Source organism: Nannospalax galili, unplaced genomic scaffold (genome assembly GCF_000622305.1).
Source record: "Nannospalax galili isolate Female #2095 unplaced genomic scaffold, S.galili_v1.0 scaffold3, whole genome shotgun sequence".
Taxonomy (NCBI): Eukaryota; Metazoa; Chordata; class Mammalia; order Rodentia; family Spalacidae; genus Nannospalax; species Nannospalax galili.
In genome coordinates, this window is record NW_008351466.1 from 725,808 (window position 1) to 740,096 (window position 14,289).

The 14,289-nt window shown below is 42.6% G+C and overlaps 2 protein-coding genes across 2 annotated transcripts in view; one reads left to right on the forward strand and one right to left on the reverse strand.

Annotated features, from left to right (window-relative positions):
• Window positions 1-608: 608 nt before the first annotated feature.
• Window positions 609-4,692, reverse strand: LOC103746226 (60S ribosomal protein L36a). The gene is made up of 6 exons (XM_008848359.2): window positions 4,680-4,692; window positions 3,249-3,397; window positions 2,754-2,859; window positions 2,263-2,330; window positions 952-1,074; window positions 609-671 (listed from the first exon to the last, which is right to left on the reverse strand). The coding sequence occupies exons 1-6, from the start codon at window positions 4,690-4,692 to the stop codon at window positions 651-653; spliced, it is 480 nt and encodes a 159-aa protein (XP_008846581.1). The 3' UTR covers window positions 609-650.
• Window positions 4,693-7,210: 2,518 nt separating this feature from the next.
• The window catches only part of Btk (Bruton tyrosine kinase), a 44,793-nt gene continuing 37,714 nt past the window's right edge, over window positions 7,211-14,289 (forward strand). Inside the window, exon 1 of the mRNA XM_008848327.3 lies at window positions 7,211-7,373. The gene's annotated coding sequence lies outside the window, so the exon portion shown is untranslated. The remainder of the gene's footprint in view (window positions 7,374-14,289) is intronic.

Here is a 14,289-nt window from a genome sequence, read left to right on the forward strand (position 1 = left end):
ACTTGACTGTGTTAAAAATGTTTAAAGGGGTGTAAATCTAAACACAAGACGTATTAAAAGTGTCCTGTGCCTGAGGTGTCAATGAGAAACTTCAAAATCATTCTGTTCTTTGTGGTCTATTACCTTGAAATAAAAGATTATATGATAACCAGTAACTTGTGCTTTTTTTAAAAAAAGATAACTTTTGTGTGTTGTTTGCATGTATGTATGGGCACCAGAGCCTATGAAACTGGAGTTATAGATGGCTGTGCGCTGCCATGTGGATGCTAGGATCCAAACCTCGAGCCATTTTCTCCAGCCTCAGCTTGTACATATGATTCACTTACGCAGCTAGAGATTTTATCAGCTATGTAAGACAAAAATGATGTCATGCATTAATCTCAGCTACGTTTTTAAAAAGTGGGTAAAAACTTAGATAAAAATCCAATTATACAGTAAGTGGGATGCCAGTGGGTCTGATTAGAAGTACCAGATTAGCAAACCACATTTCCCACGGGCTCAGCAAGACTCAATTGTAAATCGTACTCAGAACCACCAAGCACAAAATTGGCAGGAAATCTGCTGGTAGCTCCAGTTTATTCCCTCCTAAAAGAACCACCACAGCCAAATGAAGTAACTCATGACTTTATTGTCTTCATTACAAAATCAGCTTAGAACTGGATCACTTGGCCCTGTTAACAGAACAGAAAAAAAGTGTTGGGTGTTGTTTCGAAAAGGATCATTACACAAATCAGGGTTGGGGGTACAGCTTGGTAGTTGGGAGGTGCCCACCTAGCTTGTGCAAGGCCCTGAATTCAGTCACCATGCTACTAAAGAATTTCAGATATGGGATATGTAGCTTGTACCTTCAGCGATGATAATTACATTCGAGGACTGTGTGATCCTGTGGCCCAGTGACTAAACAAGCATTTAGCACTATACATGAAACTAGAAATCTAAGAGGCACAATACCTTTCTCTTCTTGTCTCCTCCCAGTTCAAAATGTTTGCACCTCTTAATAGCCAGCATTCTCTTAGATCTGCAGTTGGGCTCCACACACTCAAGCCTCAACACAATCTTCTTTGTAGTTTTAGCCTAGAAAAAAATGAAATCAAATGCCCCATAAACCATCGCATAAAAAAATCCACCTTTTGTCATCATTTGTATTTAGCTACAGAGAACAAAATTAATCTAGAAACCAATGAATTTAAGAGAAAATGTAATCTCAAAACTGAAGTTGGATGGGGTGGTGCATGCCTGTATTCCCAGTACACTGGAGATGGGAGGCAAGGCCAGCCTCGCCTACAGGAGACTTATCTCAAAAATAAAATCATGCTATCTTGAATTTGTGTGAAACAAAGAGGTCACCTAAGTTCAGTTCATGTGACTATGAAATACAGCCTTTGCAAAGCCAAAATGTATCCATCTTCTAAACAAGTTGCATGAATGAAAATGCAGAAGCATTCTTAGTACCCTGAGACCAAGCTATATGCTGCACCAAATTAAGTCACTCCTTTATTTTCTACAACCAGGCTGACTGAAGACCAAAGATGCAGAGTTGTGAGCAAATGCTTCATTCCAGTCACTGTGCTAATTTGAGAGGTTGCTAAAGCTAGAGGAACTCATTCAACCTGAGGCCAGTGGAAGGCTTCGATGGTTACTACAAGGAATCTTAAGATTTCTTTTTTTTTTTTTTTTTTTTTGGTCTTTTTTGAGACAGGGTCTCTGTCTCTGGAGCTCTCCTGGAACTCACTGTAGACCAGGCTGGCCTTGAACTCACAGAGATCCACCTGCCTTTGCCTCCCAAGTGCTGGGATTAAAGGCATGCGCCACCACCAGACGGGCACCTACTGAGACACCGAATAACCTTTTTTGTGGCATTATAAGGATTGAATCCAGACTGGCCCCCATACTTAGCAAGAACTCTACCGCTGAGGCATAAGCAACCCAGCAACAAATTTTGCTGCAACCCAGAGCTGAGGATTCAAACATGCCAAGAGCAAGTGAACCAAGGGACTGACTAGTGTACACATACTTCAGTTCTTAGGAAGCAGGGCACATGCTTTCACCCTTTGGGGAAGTATTGTAAATACTGAGATGGTGAAGACTACTAGTCAGATCTGGGTTGCACTCCCAGCTCCACTGCCTAGATGTCTCTGGCAGCAAGTGGGATAATTTTGCTGTGATTAATACAATACAGCGATGTGTGGGGGCTAGAGACGACAATCCAAGGTTCTTACCACAATAAGCAGGAAAACATGTCCATTAGTAATCCTCACTAACCTTTTTGCGGAAAATAGGCTTAGTCTGCCCCCCGTAGCCACTCTGTTTCCTATCATAACGCCGCTTTCCTGGAAGAAAAAGGTGTTAAGAGATTGTAAAGCAATATAGCCACGTGTTAAAAGTCTTCTGTTTTAATTACGGACCTGTCTGGTCACGCACGCCTTTAATTCCAGCATCCGGGAAGCAGAGGCAGGCGGATTACTCTTGAGTTCCAGGCCAGCTTGGATTATATAATGAGTACCAGACCATTCAGTGCTACAGAGCATGACCCTGCCTCAAAAATTCAAAAACCGAAAATAAAGCTTGTAGTACATTTTACAAATGGCACATCAAAGCCAAATTACTGAGACTGTCACGGGTGCGCATTCTAACAACCCGAACACTGGAGCGGAGGAGGCAGAGGGATTGCTTATTCCAGGCCAGCCTGGATTACATAGCGAGAGTCTGTCTGAATCCCCCAACCTCTACCAAATCACACATAAGCACCTTACCCTGGGCATACAGGGAATCCTTGCCCTTCTTGTACTGTGTCACTTTGTGGGGCTGGTGCTTGCCACATTTCTTGCAGAAAGTTCGGCGGGTTTTAGGAACGTTCACCTAACAAAAATAAAAGGTTCGGAACGTGCAGTTATTGGACAATGGCACAGTGCACTCCGTGGACCCAGCTGAAGTTAATGAACCCTACAACTACTAACACACAACGGTCCTGCAGCACTGAAAGGCGGTCCAGCCACATGGGCCACCAAGCACAGCGCACTTTTGAGTCTCAAAGAGGGAAATGACTTAATAACCGGACCCACTGCTAAATCGTCTCAGTGCTTCAGTTCCTTTGCCCGGCTCCCTCCCTGTCGCTCGCTTTCGGCAGTACTGGGTTTCTTGGGTACACTGGGGTCATGCAAGAGTTTAGACCCACCCTGAGACAGTACCATCCCGGTGAGGCGCAAGGATTAAGCTGGATGCTACCGAGTCCTGACACAGGCTCTTACCATGTTTGCGGGAGCGCTAGCAGCACAGAAAGAAAGAGGCTGGGCCAGAAAAGGAAGTACATAGGAGGTGCCTGGGTGCACTTCCTCAGACCCGTCGGAGACAGCGACAATAGAGTCCGTGAGGATCCCAGAGGAGCGCCCCCAGATGGCTCGGATGATTCGTCAGAGCAGCGGACGCCGGCTTCAGCAAGGGCTCAGCTTAAAGGGCTCTCCTTCGTTACTTCAGCCCTATTGGCAGACTATTTTCTCAGACTATTTGATCTCCAGTACTGGAGCTGAACTAGGGTCTAGTAGAGGGATCCTTCATCTCAGCCTTGCGCTCCTGTCCCATTTGAAGGAGACTAGGGATATATTTCAGGGCGAACTGTTGCTTCAAGGAAAGCTTGACGGGATCCAAATTGCTTCTGTTCATTTCTCACGTGGTCAGTGGGCCCATTCAACAAATGTTTATTGAATGGCTATTCTGCTTCAGGCACTGTTCTAGGAGCGGGACACAAGGATCTAATCAGTGACCAGGTTCAGGCTGAGTGCTTTGAAGATAAAGAACAATGAAAGCAGTACCTTTTAGCCAAAAAAGTAAACTGACTGCTCTTGGTTCTGAAAACTAACAAGGAAATTATTCGGCTTCTGAAATAGCAAAAGTACAGCCAACAGAGAAAACATAGCCACCAGTTCTCCCCTTCCCTTCCCTTGGCAGCAGACATGTGCAAGGTTTTCAAGACAGTCCAGCAGAAAAAGGTTGAAGGATGCTGAGCTTTAAAATACTGTCTCATACAACTCTCACAGTAATTCTAGAAAGAAAGTGACTGTTCTTTCCATTTTACAGGTGAGATCATTGATTCAGGAATGTTAATTTGTCCAATGTCAACAGTCCAGAGTGGATTCAGGATACACACCCCCAGACAGTCTGGGTCCAGAACCTGGTTTCTTTTTACTTTCATACAATGCTACTGTTATGGCCTGTTGATTATAAGAGCTAATGGGGGGGCATCACATGGCCCAGGCTGGCCTTGAATCCATATGTAGCTCAGGATGGCTGTACACTTCTGATCCTCTTGAGTGCTGGGATTACAGGTGTGTGCCACCATGCCTGGTTTATGCATTATTGGAATTGGAACCCAAGGCTTTGTGCATGCTAAGCAAGCTTCCAACTATACTACACCCCAGCCTCAGAGCCTGGTTCCTTTCATTTTACTGTTCCTGTTGTGGCTTGCCAGTTATAGTAGCTAACAATTATAGAGCACTTATACCAAGCATCTACATGTAACTTCTTTTAATACTGACAATCCCAGGAGGTGTTTCCTATTACTAATAGCTACCAAATGAGGAAACTGGGGCATATGAGGCATAAAATTCACTTATCCAAAGTTGCATAGGTAGTTATTTTCAAGCTGGAATGGGATCTTAGGTCGTTTAATACCATAGACTTACACTTAAGCACCATATTACACAGGGGAAGGGGGCACTTGCAAGGCAGAAAATTGGACTAGAATGCAGGAGGAGGAGGTAGAGGTCTAGGGACTAATGTTAGGTACCTTGCAGTATTCTGCTGACTTATTCTGCTTATGTAATGCTCCAGGAGCACCCATGAGCCTTGAACTAACTCTGGTCACCCACATTTTTGTTGCATGGTCTCTGCTGCTAAAATAATGAAAGTACCATTGCTTACTACATTTCTTTGCCCAGTAGTGTTTGCCTGATGTCCAACAGTATTTTCCTCTCTTCAAATTTGTAAGCAATCTCACTGCCTTTAGGAAGTTTATAAAGGTTTTTCAAATGTTAGTAACCTGGAAATATAAAAACAATTGTCTTCCTTTATCTGATCAAACTTTTTAAAAATCATTTCCCATGTGATATGGTTTGGGGATTTTTTTTGTCTACTTTAATATGTTTAGTTGGCATTATTACATATATGCAAAGTATACAATGTGATGATTGTATACAGTCATTTTGTGTAATGATTACCATAGCCAAATTAACACGTCTATCACCATCCATAGTTACCCACCAGTTTGTATGTCTGTGTGCATGGATGAAGATAATTAAGTCTGCTCTCTTACAAAATTTCAAGTAAACAATAGAGTATTATTAACTACCAGTCTCCATGTTATATATTAGATCCCCAGAAGTTTTCTTTCTTTCTTTCTTTTTTGAGACAGGGGCTCGCTATGTAGCCCTGGCTGGCCTGAAACTTGCTATGTAGACCAGGCTGTCCTTGAACTCAGAGAGATTTGCCTGCTCTACCTCCCAAGTACTGGGATTAAAAGTGTGTTCCACCATACCTGACAACTTATTTATCTTATAATGCAAAATTCGTTTACCAGTCCTCTTTTTTGGGCAGGCCTCTGTTCATTAATTTCCCCTATAATGATGCACTTAGAACTTAGCACAGGATTCTAAGTATGGTCTGGCTTTGAACAGTGTGTGCCACATTCACTTTTCTCTAAGCATTTTACTTCTATAAGAAAGCCCATCATTTCTTGGCTTTTCTGTCAGCCATGTTACTAACATGATATTTATCTTGATTACTATCAGCAAATCTCCTTCCCCCACCACCGTTTTTACAAGGTCTGCTGCTCCCCTACTTTTACCAGCACTCATTCGAATTTCAGAATTGGGGCCCAATTATGAGGCATCATTCTTTACACTGGTAAAATACCCTGTTGACTTTAACGTCTCAACCCAAATGATCAAGGTCTTTTTGACTACTAATTGCCTTGATTCTGTCATCTAGAGTAGCACACACACCCTTCCTCTATCTACACATTAACTAGGCCACATCTATTCCCCTTCAAGCTGTTTAAGAGAAATACTGAGCAGACAGCACCAACAACAGAACCTTATATGATGTGAGAGTACCCCAGGATTCAAGGTGAGCAAGGAAATCAGTCACCAGGGGCTTTGAACCATCATGGCCTGCAGTAGATACTGCTGGCATTTCCTCAAGAATCCTCTAACAGAATATTGAAGCTAGAACATAAACTAGGGGCTTCAAATAACACAACTAGTCCTGTTTACTGCCGTACAGGATTAAAAAGAACGGTGCACGTTTTTGCTCTTTGAGGAAAAAAATTGGAACAGAATATCATATGTAGCCTATACATGGAAATTGTGCTACTCCTCCCTCCACCACTCCAATATTTGGGATTATGAGTGTGTTTCACCGTGACCTGGTTCATAAGACTGAGTCTTTCTATTTGTAATTATTTGGTCTTTTTGAGACAGGGTCTCCATGTAGCCCCAGATAGCCAAGAACTCTGTGTAGACCAGGCTGGCCTTGATCTCACAGAGATCTGCCTGCCTCTGCCACCCAAGTACTGGCACTAAAGGTGTGTGCCAACCCTGCCTGGCTATAAGACTGAATCTTAAAGGAAGGAAATTCACAAAAGAACATTCACAAAAAACAGGGTCGGGCACAGGTCTTTGTGTGGGTTTATATACTGGCATTTTTATCTGAAGGAAAAAAATGCTTTCTTAGAAAATGACTCAGCCGGGGAAGTCTTGTCTCTGCCTCTGTCAGGCTATGTACTTCAGAGTCTGTCTGTGAGCCCTCTTTATCCTTTGGGTTGAACTGTGTGATCCCGAGTCTCCCCTGCCTCAGAGGACAGATCTTAAAGACACTCCTTTGTTCTATTTCTACCAGCCTGAGCATCTCTCCTCTCCTTGTGCTGATCATGCCCACAGTCCTTTAGGTATGTTGTCCCTTTACCTTAGGGAGGGTAGTCTGATGAGATGTTTGACTCAGCCCCATCTTAGGGTCTCAGTAACCCCAGTAACAATAATAAAACTTCTTTCAGAGCTGGCCTTAAGATACTAGTGTAAGAGACGTCCCAAGCAAATGAAGGGTGGGGTGAGTTGGGGGGTGGGAGTGGAATAGAGACAGTAGCAGGGAACCAGATACACCATATTGCTGAGAAGAAGAAAAAAAAGACATTGGTTTAAGTCAGGAAACAAAAAAAGGGAACTGAGTGGCTGTGAAAGGGTGGGGTTTGCTCAGACTGTCCTTCCTCTCTGGACTGTAAGAATATGTCTCCAGGGCCAGTGTCTTCAGAGATCGAGTCCCACCTTCCAAGTCCTGGCATCTCATTACATCTGGGAAGCTACCTGCATTAAGGCAGGACTGAGGTGGGTATGGGCCAAGGCAAGGGCTGGGCAGCAGCGGTAGGAACTTTTCTTGGGACCCCAAAGGCCAGATGGAAAGCATGGCTGGTGCCACATATATGCTGGCAGAGGAGGCTGACGGAGAGTGGGAGTGTCACCAGCACAAGGCCCTAACAGTTCTTTCCAGAGATCAGGGGGGCTGTAAGAGTCTTCTGAGGATGACTGGTCAGGTGTGGGGGGGTTATGGGGATAAGAAAAAAAGTGAGCTGAATAGGTAGTGAATGTTTGGTAGAAAAGAAATATTGCACATAGCAGTAGGCTAAAAAAGCAATCCCTTTGGATCAAATATCGCTTAAAAACTCAAAATGTGTACTTGTATCAGTGAGGGCCTCAGAAGAAGGGATTCCAAGAGGCTGCTTTATCGGAGAAAACGTTAAAAGTTCCTACATCTTAATCGGTAGAATGAGCTGGGAAAGGCCCCAGCTAGACTAGGGTGTAGGCTACTGTCTTGGCCTGCAGCAGGTCTATGATTGCCTGGATAAGAGCTGACTTGTAGGAAGGATTCTTTGGAGCCTGGGACAACCTCGTGGTAAAAGTGGGTAGGAGATGGAACCAGAGGAAAGCAGCCTCCACCTCAGCCGAGACAGTGTGGCCAACATCTGAGGTCACAGCGAAGCTTTCTCCACTCACCATGTGCATGGCTGGCTTTTCTCTTGTCTTCATTATTTCTCCTCTCATTTCCTCTCTTCTCCCTCTTCCTCCTCTTCCTTCCCTCTCTCTTCTGTATCCCCTCTTTTCTATATCCAATTTATTATCCAATTTATTTTGTTGATCACCATGATTAGCATGTCCCCCGACGCAGAGTCAGCATTTAATAAATAATCTTTAAATTGCATTAGATTTTTCTTGCCTCTCTCTTCAGGTTCTTTTTCCTTTTGTCTTTACTGCTAACCTTCTTGCCTGCTTTTCTCATAAGACTAGTGCTAGAACTTAATGTGTAAATAAGTGGAAAGTGGTTGAAAGAGGCCCTGGCAATAGCAAGTGCTGTTCATTATTAGTTTTGTTCTGCCTGAGACCTACCAGTGCCTCCACAGGGTTTACCTAGAGGCAAACGGTGTGAAATTTAGAATAAAAGAGGTGGCTGACTGACAATGATCAAGAAAGATAATCTTGGATGAGCTGCCAGACCTCCAAATAGAATCTCAACTTTCTGGCTATCCAGGTCTCAAAGCTGGAAGGTTTATCCCATGCCTTCCAGAGAGAGCAGCCGCAGTTCAGAGGTGTGTGTGTGTGTGTGTGTGTGTGTGTGTGTGTGTGTGTGTAAGAGAGAGAGACAGAGACAGAGACAGAAAGAGAGACAGAGAAACACACAGAGACAAAGACAGAAAGAGACAGAGAGACACAGAAAACACACACAGACAGACAGGCAGAGAGAGAGCGAGACAGAGCTCCAGCAGTCCAGAGGCGTGTGTGTGTGTGTGTGTGTGTGTGTGTGTGTGTGACAGAGACAGAGAGGAACGGACTCCACACAGCGAGACAGAGCTCCAGCAGTCCAGAGGCTGGTGTGTGTGTGTGTGTGTGTGTGTGTGTGTGTGTGTGTGTATGACAGAGACAGAGAGGAACGGACTCCACACAGCTCAGGGGCTGTCCTCTTTGCTGTTAGTAGTTCAGTTCATTCTGTCACTTTGCATGCCAAACTCTTAAAGAACAAGTGCTGTAGCCTTTCTCAGTTATTTGAAATAAGCTATAAATATTCATGGAAACAAAGCATTATACCCATACCTTATCTGCTCTATTCTAACCTATTTATTTTATTTATTTACTTAGAAACAGTATCTTGCCACTTTGTCAAGGCCACGTAGCCCAAACTGGTCTCAAACCTGTGAACCTCCTGCTTCAGCCTCACTTGTTCTGGGATTACATGTATGTGGTACCACACCTGGCCTCACCTTTTTATTCAGACTATTTAATTTGCCATACTCCAAATTGCTATTGCTTGTGGCCATTGATGTTTTCATTTAGAATCCTTTGTAAATGTCTTATGGGGGAGAACTAGTGTAACTTTCCATCCACTCATAGAGTCTTGATACAGTTTTAAATTGTCACTATGATTTGTTATTTTCATTGGATCAAATTTCCTATAGAGTTTCTTGTCATTGGTCTAGAGCCATACCAGGAAGTCAGTTAGGTATAAGGGGAAGATACTGCTTCTGAAAACCAGAATTTGGGTGTTCTCCAAAGAGTCATCCGATAACCTCTGCTTTTCCCTCAGCACTACTGAGGTCTGAAGATAACGGAGGGCTAGAAGTTTGAGTGAAACAGAGCTAAGTAAGCAATTAGAGAAGAGCTGGGTGTGGTAGTGTGTATTTGCAATCCCAGCACACCAGAGCCTGAGGCAGAAGGATTGCTTAGAGTTGGAGACCAACAGAAGAAGGGGTGGGGAGGAAGAAGAAGGCAGGGGGGGGGAGGAGGAGGAGGAGGAGGAGGAGGAGGAGGAGTTGTTGAAGTTTTATTGAGAAGGAGCCCTTGACCTATTTTACTTCAAACCTGTTTGGTTATGCATGAAGCCATCAGGAGAGGGGGGAGGGAACACTCCTGAGGACCCTGAAACAATTGGGCCACGTGTAACTTTCAGTTTGTGTGGAGATTCACATACAATAAATGAAGATGATGTGAGAACTTTATAAACCTGGAAGCTTTCCTCAAAGGTTTTCCTCTTCACCCTTTGAAAGTCTTCTCCAAATAAGCCACACAATGTAAAAACTTAGAGTTATACTGGTTATTTGAACCTTAAGGATGCACTTATCTCACTGATGACTCTTCACAAAAGGAAAATAGAGTTTCACCTCTCTTAGGAAATTTTAGAGAGTCAAGAGGAATTGAATCTTAGACAAGTGGGAGGTTAAAATATCCTAGAATTTGAGATCACTGACTCAATGAAAAAAATTAGCCTACAATAAAACCAGAATAAAAAATTATTATAAATCAAGTAAAAAAGAAATAAGGATGTGGAAGAAAGGGGCCTGGGACTCTCAAAACCTGTTTAGAGTAGAAATTGTTACAATATTTCTAGAGACTATTTTTTGCAATATGCATCAAAATGAAAAATGTGCAGACTTAATTTTTTATATTTATTTGGGGTGTGTGTGTGTGTGTGTGTGTGTGTGTGTGTGTGTACACCCATGTGGAAGTCAGAGTCAGTTCTCTCCTTCCACCATGTGGATTTCAAGGATCAAACTTAAGTGATCAGGCTTGCTGACAAAAGCACTTTTTCCCAATGAGCCATCTCACCAGCCTTGCATAGACTTTTTGACTAGATAAAGATGCTTATATGGAGACACGGATAACATGGGAAAACAACCAGGGATAAGGTTTTGGTGAATTTTGTTTTGTTTCTGTGGTAGTGGGGATTGAATCTATGGCCATGTACATACTAGGCAAGTGCTCTACTCCTAAGCTATATTTCAAACCATTTAGTCTTATTATTGATGTTGTTAAGTTAGTTTTAGAGACAGGGTTTCACCATGTAGCCCAGGCTGGGTTAAATACACTATGTGATTTTCCTGGTTCAGCCTTCTGAGTGCTGGGATACCAAGCATGCGTCACAGGCCTAGATAGGAATAATGATTTGGGTTTGGTTTTTTTTTCCTTGGTGGTGGTGGTGATGGTGGTATTTTCTTTTTGTTTTGTTTTTTGACTTTTTTGCCCCAGCTGGCCTGGAACTCACTATATAGACCAGGGTGGCCTTGATCTCACAGTGATCTGCCTGCCTCTACCTCCTGAGTGCTGGTATTAAGGGTGGTGCCACCATGCCCATTTGGACTAATGTAGTATACATAATTTAGATTTTTTTTGACAAAAAGTATGTTGGGTGGATGGATAATGGTAAAAATAAGAGAACCAGAGCCGGGCATGGTAGTGCACACCTCTAATCCCAGCACTCAGGAGGCAGAAGAGGTGGATCTCTGTGAGTTCAAGGCCAGTCTGGTCTACATGATGAGTTCCAGGTTAGCTGGGGGCTACAGGGAAACCCTGTCTCAAAAACAGAGAGAGAGAGAGAGAGAGAGAGAGAGAGAGAGAGAGAGAGAGAGAGAGAAACACCAGGGGGCTGAAGAAATGGCTCAGAGCACTGGCTGCTCTTCTAGAGGACATGGATTCAGCTCCTAGCACCCACATGGTGGCTAACAACTGTCTATAACTCCAGTTCCAGGGGATTCGATGCCCTCTTCTGACCTCCTCAGACATTGCACAGCACCTGTGCACTTACATGCATGCAGGTAATACACTCATACACATAAAATAAAAATAATAAAAAATAAAATATTTTAGAAAAAAATAAGTGAACTATACACAGTGTGTTCAACATAATCCCAAATACAATAAGAAGCATGTATAGAAAGGGGAAACATGCCAAAATATTAATACATCTATATAAAATGTTTGTAATTGACTACCTTTAACATCTCACACTTGAAACATTTTCTGTAATGAATATGTGCTATTTTGATATGATATGTAAAACAAAATGTTTAACCCTGGGGAAACAAAAAATAACTTAAAAAATAAGCCAGATGTAGTAGAAATCTTCACCATGAATTTGTTTATCTGTAGTGATGAAAAAATAAGTAGGTTTCAGTGGAGTTCAAACAGTGTTTCTTGGGAACTTAACAATATTAATTAGGTTGCTTTATTACCATGGACATGACATCTTAAAGATTTTTCTTCCAGTTCCAAGCCTATCAAAATATCAGTCAGAATCTGATGAATGCTTGTTGGGATACAAAAGAGATTTTTGGTTGGCCAAATTTAGCCCACCAGTCATATTCTCCCTCTAGAGACCTATAAAAATTCAACCAGATTCCACAGTGAAGGGTCAGAAGGCAGGAGCTGGAGAGTGAGGATGAACACAAAGCTCATTGCTCGGCAGCTGAGCTGAACCTGGATCGGCCACTTTGCCTAAATAACTGAGAATTTATTCTGAAAGCAAAAATTATGATCACATAATCTACAAGAATGTTCATGGAGGGCTGGAGAAATGATGTGCCCAAAGGTGCTTGCTGCCTGAGGTAGATCCCCAGAACCCACAGGGTTGAAGGAGGAAATTAACTCCTACAAATTGTCCTCTGTCTTCCACAGGTGCTCAGTGGTATGGGTATGGCCCCGGCTCATACACACAATAAAGAACAAAATGAACAAACAAACAAATATTTTGCAAGAATATTCATTGAAACATTATTTATAATTGAAGACAAATAGCCTAAGTGTCAATCAAAATGAAAATAGGTAAATTGGATTATATTTTTAGATAATACTTTATACACATAAAATGAACTAAAATATGAACTAAAATCATTAAACATTACATTGAGGGGAAAAAGGGCAAGTGACTAGAGAATATATAACTGTTTAAAATATGCAAAGCAACACTATCTGTCCTTTGTGAATACTTAGGTAATAATAATATAAAATATAACTAGGTATGAAGATATTGGTACCCTCTAAGGAAGTAGGGAACTAAGATTTTAGACTAGACAGGGAATTTTGGCTCCATCAATAGTATTTTATTCCTTACAAAACTATGGTATATCAGGTGCAGTGGTGCACACCTGTAATCATCACACTTAGGAGATTCAGGAAAGAAGAATGCCACAAATTTGAGATTATACTGGCCTATATAGGAAGTTTTAGATCATTCAGGACTACAGAGAGAGACCCTGTCTCCAAAAACCTAAAAAAAGCAAAGAAGCAACAACAAAAACCCAGTGCCAGCTGGGACTGGTGACACTCACCTTTAATCGCAGCACTGGAGACAAAGGCAGGTGGATCTTCTTAAGTCCAGCCTAGTCTACATAGTGAGTTCCAGGCCAGCAAGAGCTACACAGTGAGACAGTGCCTCTAGAAAACAAAAAACCAAGGAGCCAGGCATGTAGCCCATGCCTTTAATCCCAGCACTCAGAAGGCAGACACAGGCAGATCTCTGTGAGATTGAAGCCAGCCTGGTCTACATAGCAAGTTCCAGGCCAACTGGAACTACAAGGGGACCCTGTCTCAAAACAAACAAACAAATAAAAACAAAAACAAAAAAATACAGAATGCTATGGCACAATTTTAGAATTCTGTGATACCAAGCACTGAGTCCAGGAGTATAATGCTATTCTTCGTCTGGGCTACATAGCAAGGCCCTGCCTGTGTCTAAGGAAAAAATCCTTAGGGAAATAGAAGAGCAGAAGAGTTAGGTGTGTCATCTAAGCATGGTTCTTCCTTCCACTAACCATGAAAAATCCGGAAAAACCACCGTGAGTTACTCTAGGACTCCACCAGTGAGATAGAATCTCCTTGTGGGAAGTTTAAAGAAGGAAAATCTAAGAAAACCTCATGAGACTAAAAAGTGTCCTCACGTGGAAGAAAGAAGGGTTGATAGTTAAGGGGACAGATCATCATTACCAGCCTGGAGGAATATGCAGATGCAAGTGCCAGGGCCTCAGGATTCTCTCTCACCCCTGTATGAGTCAACATTTCTTCTCTTACTGAGTATTCATGGAAGATACAGTTTGTCTCAGCCGCTCTTCCATGACAGATGTACAGAATACCAGGGTGCTAAAGTAGATAGCATCACACCTCATAGAAGGCAAAACAAAACAATGGCCCAAACCAGCTAGGGATATAGCTCAGTTGGTAGAGTGTTTGTCTAGCATGCTACAAGCAGTCCTAAATTTGATCCCCAGTACCCCATAAACTGGCTATGGTGATACAGGCCTATAAGTCCAGCACTCAAGAGGTGGTGGCAGGAGAGAGAGGATCAGGTAAAGGTCATTCTTGTCTACTTAGCAAATTTGAGGTCAACCTGGGCTACCTGAGACCTTGCCTCAAAAAGAAAATAAAAAGTAAAACCAACCCAAATCAATCTGGGAAGTAATGGTGTACCACAGAAACAGAAAGA

What these genes read in the sequence shown, in the direction of transcription:
- LOC103746226 (XM_008848359.2), bottom strand. An exon ending in AGCCTATTTTCCGCAAAAAG is followed by an intron (nt 1,075 to 2,262) that starts GTTAGTGAGGAT and finishes ATTTTTTTCTAG; the next exon opens with GCTAAAACTACAAAGAAGAT. An exon ending in GAGGAGACAAGAAGAGAAAG is followed by an intron (nt 672 to 951) that starts GTATTGTGCCTC and finishes TTCTGTTAACAG; the next exon opens with GGCCAAGTGATCCAGTTCTA.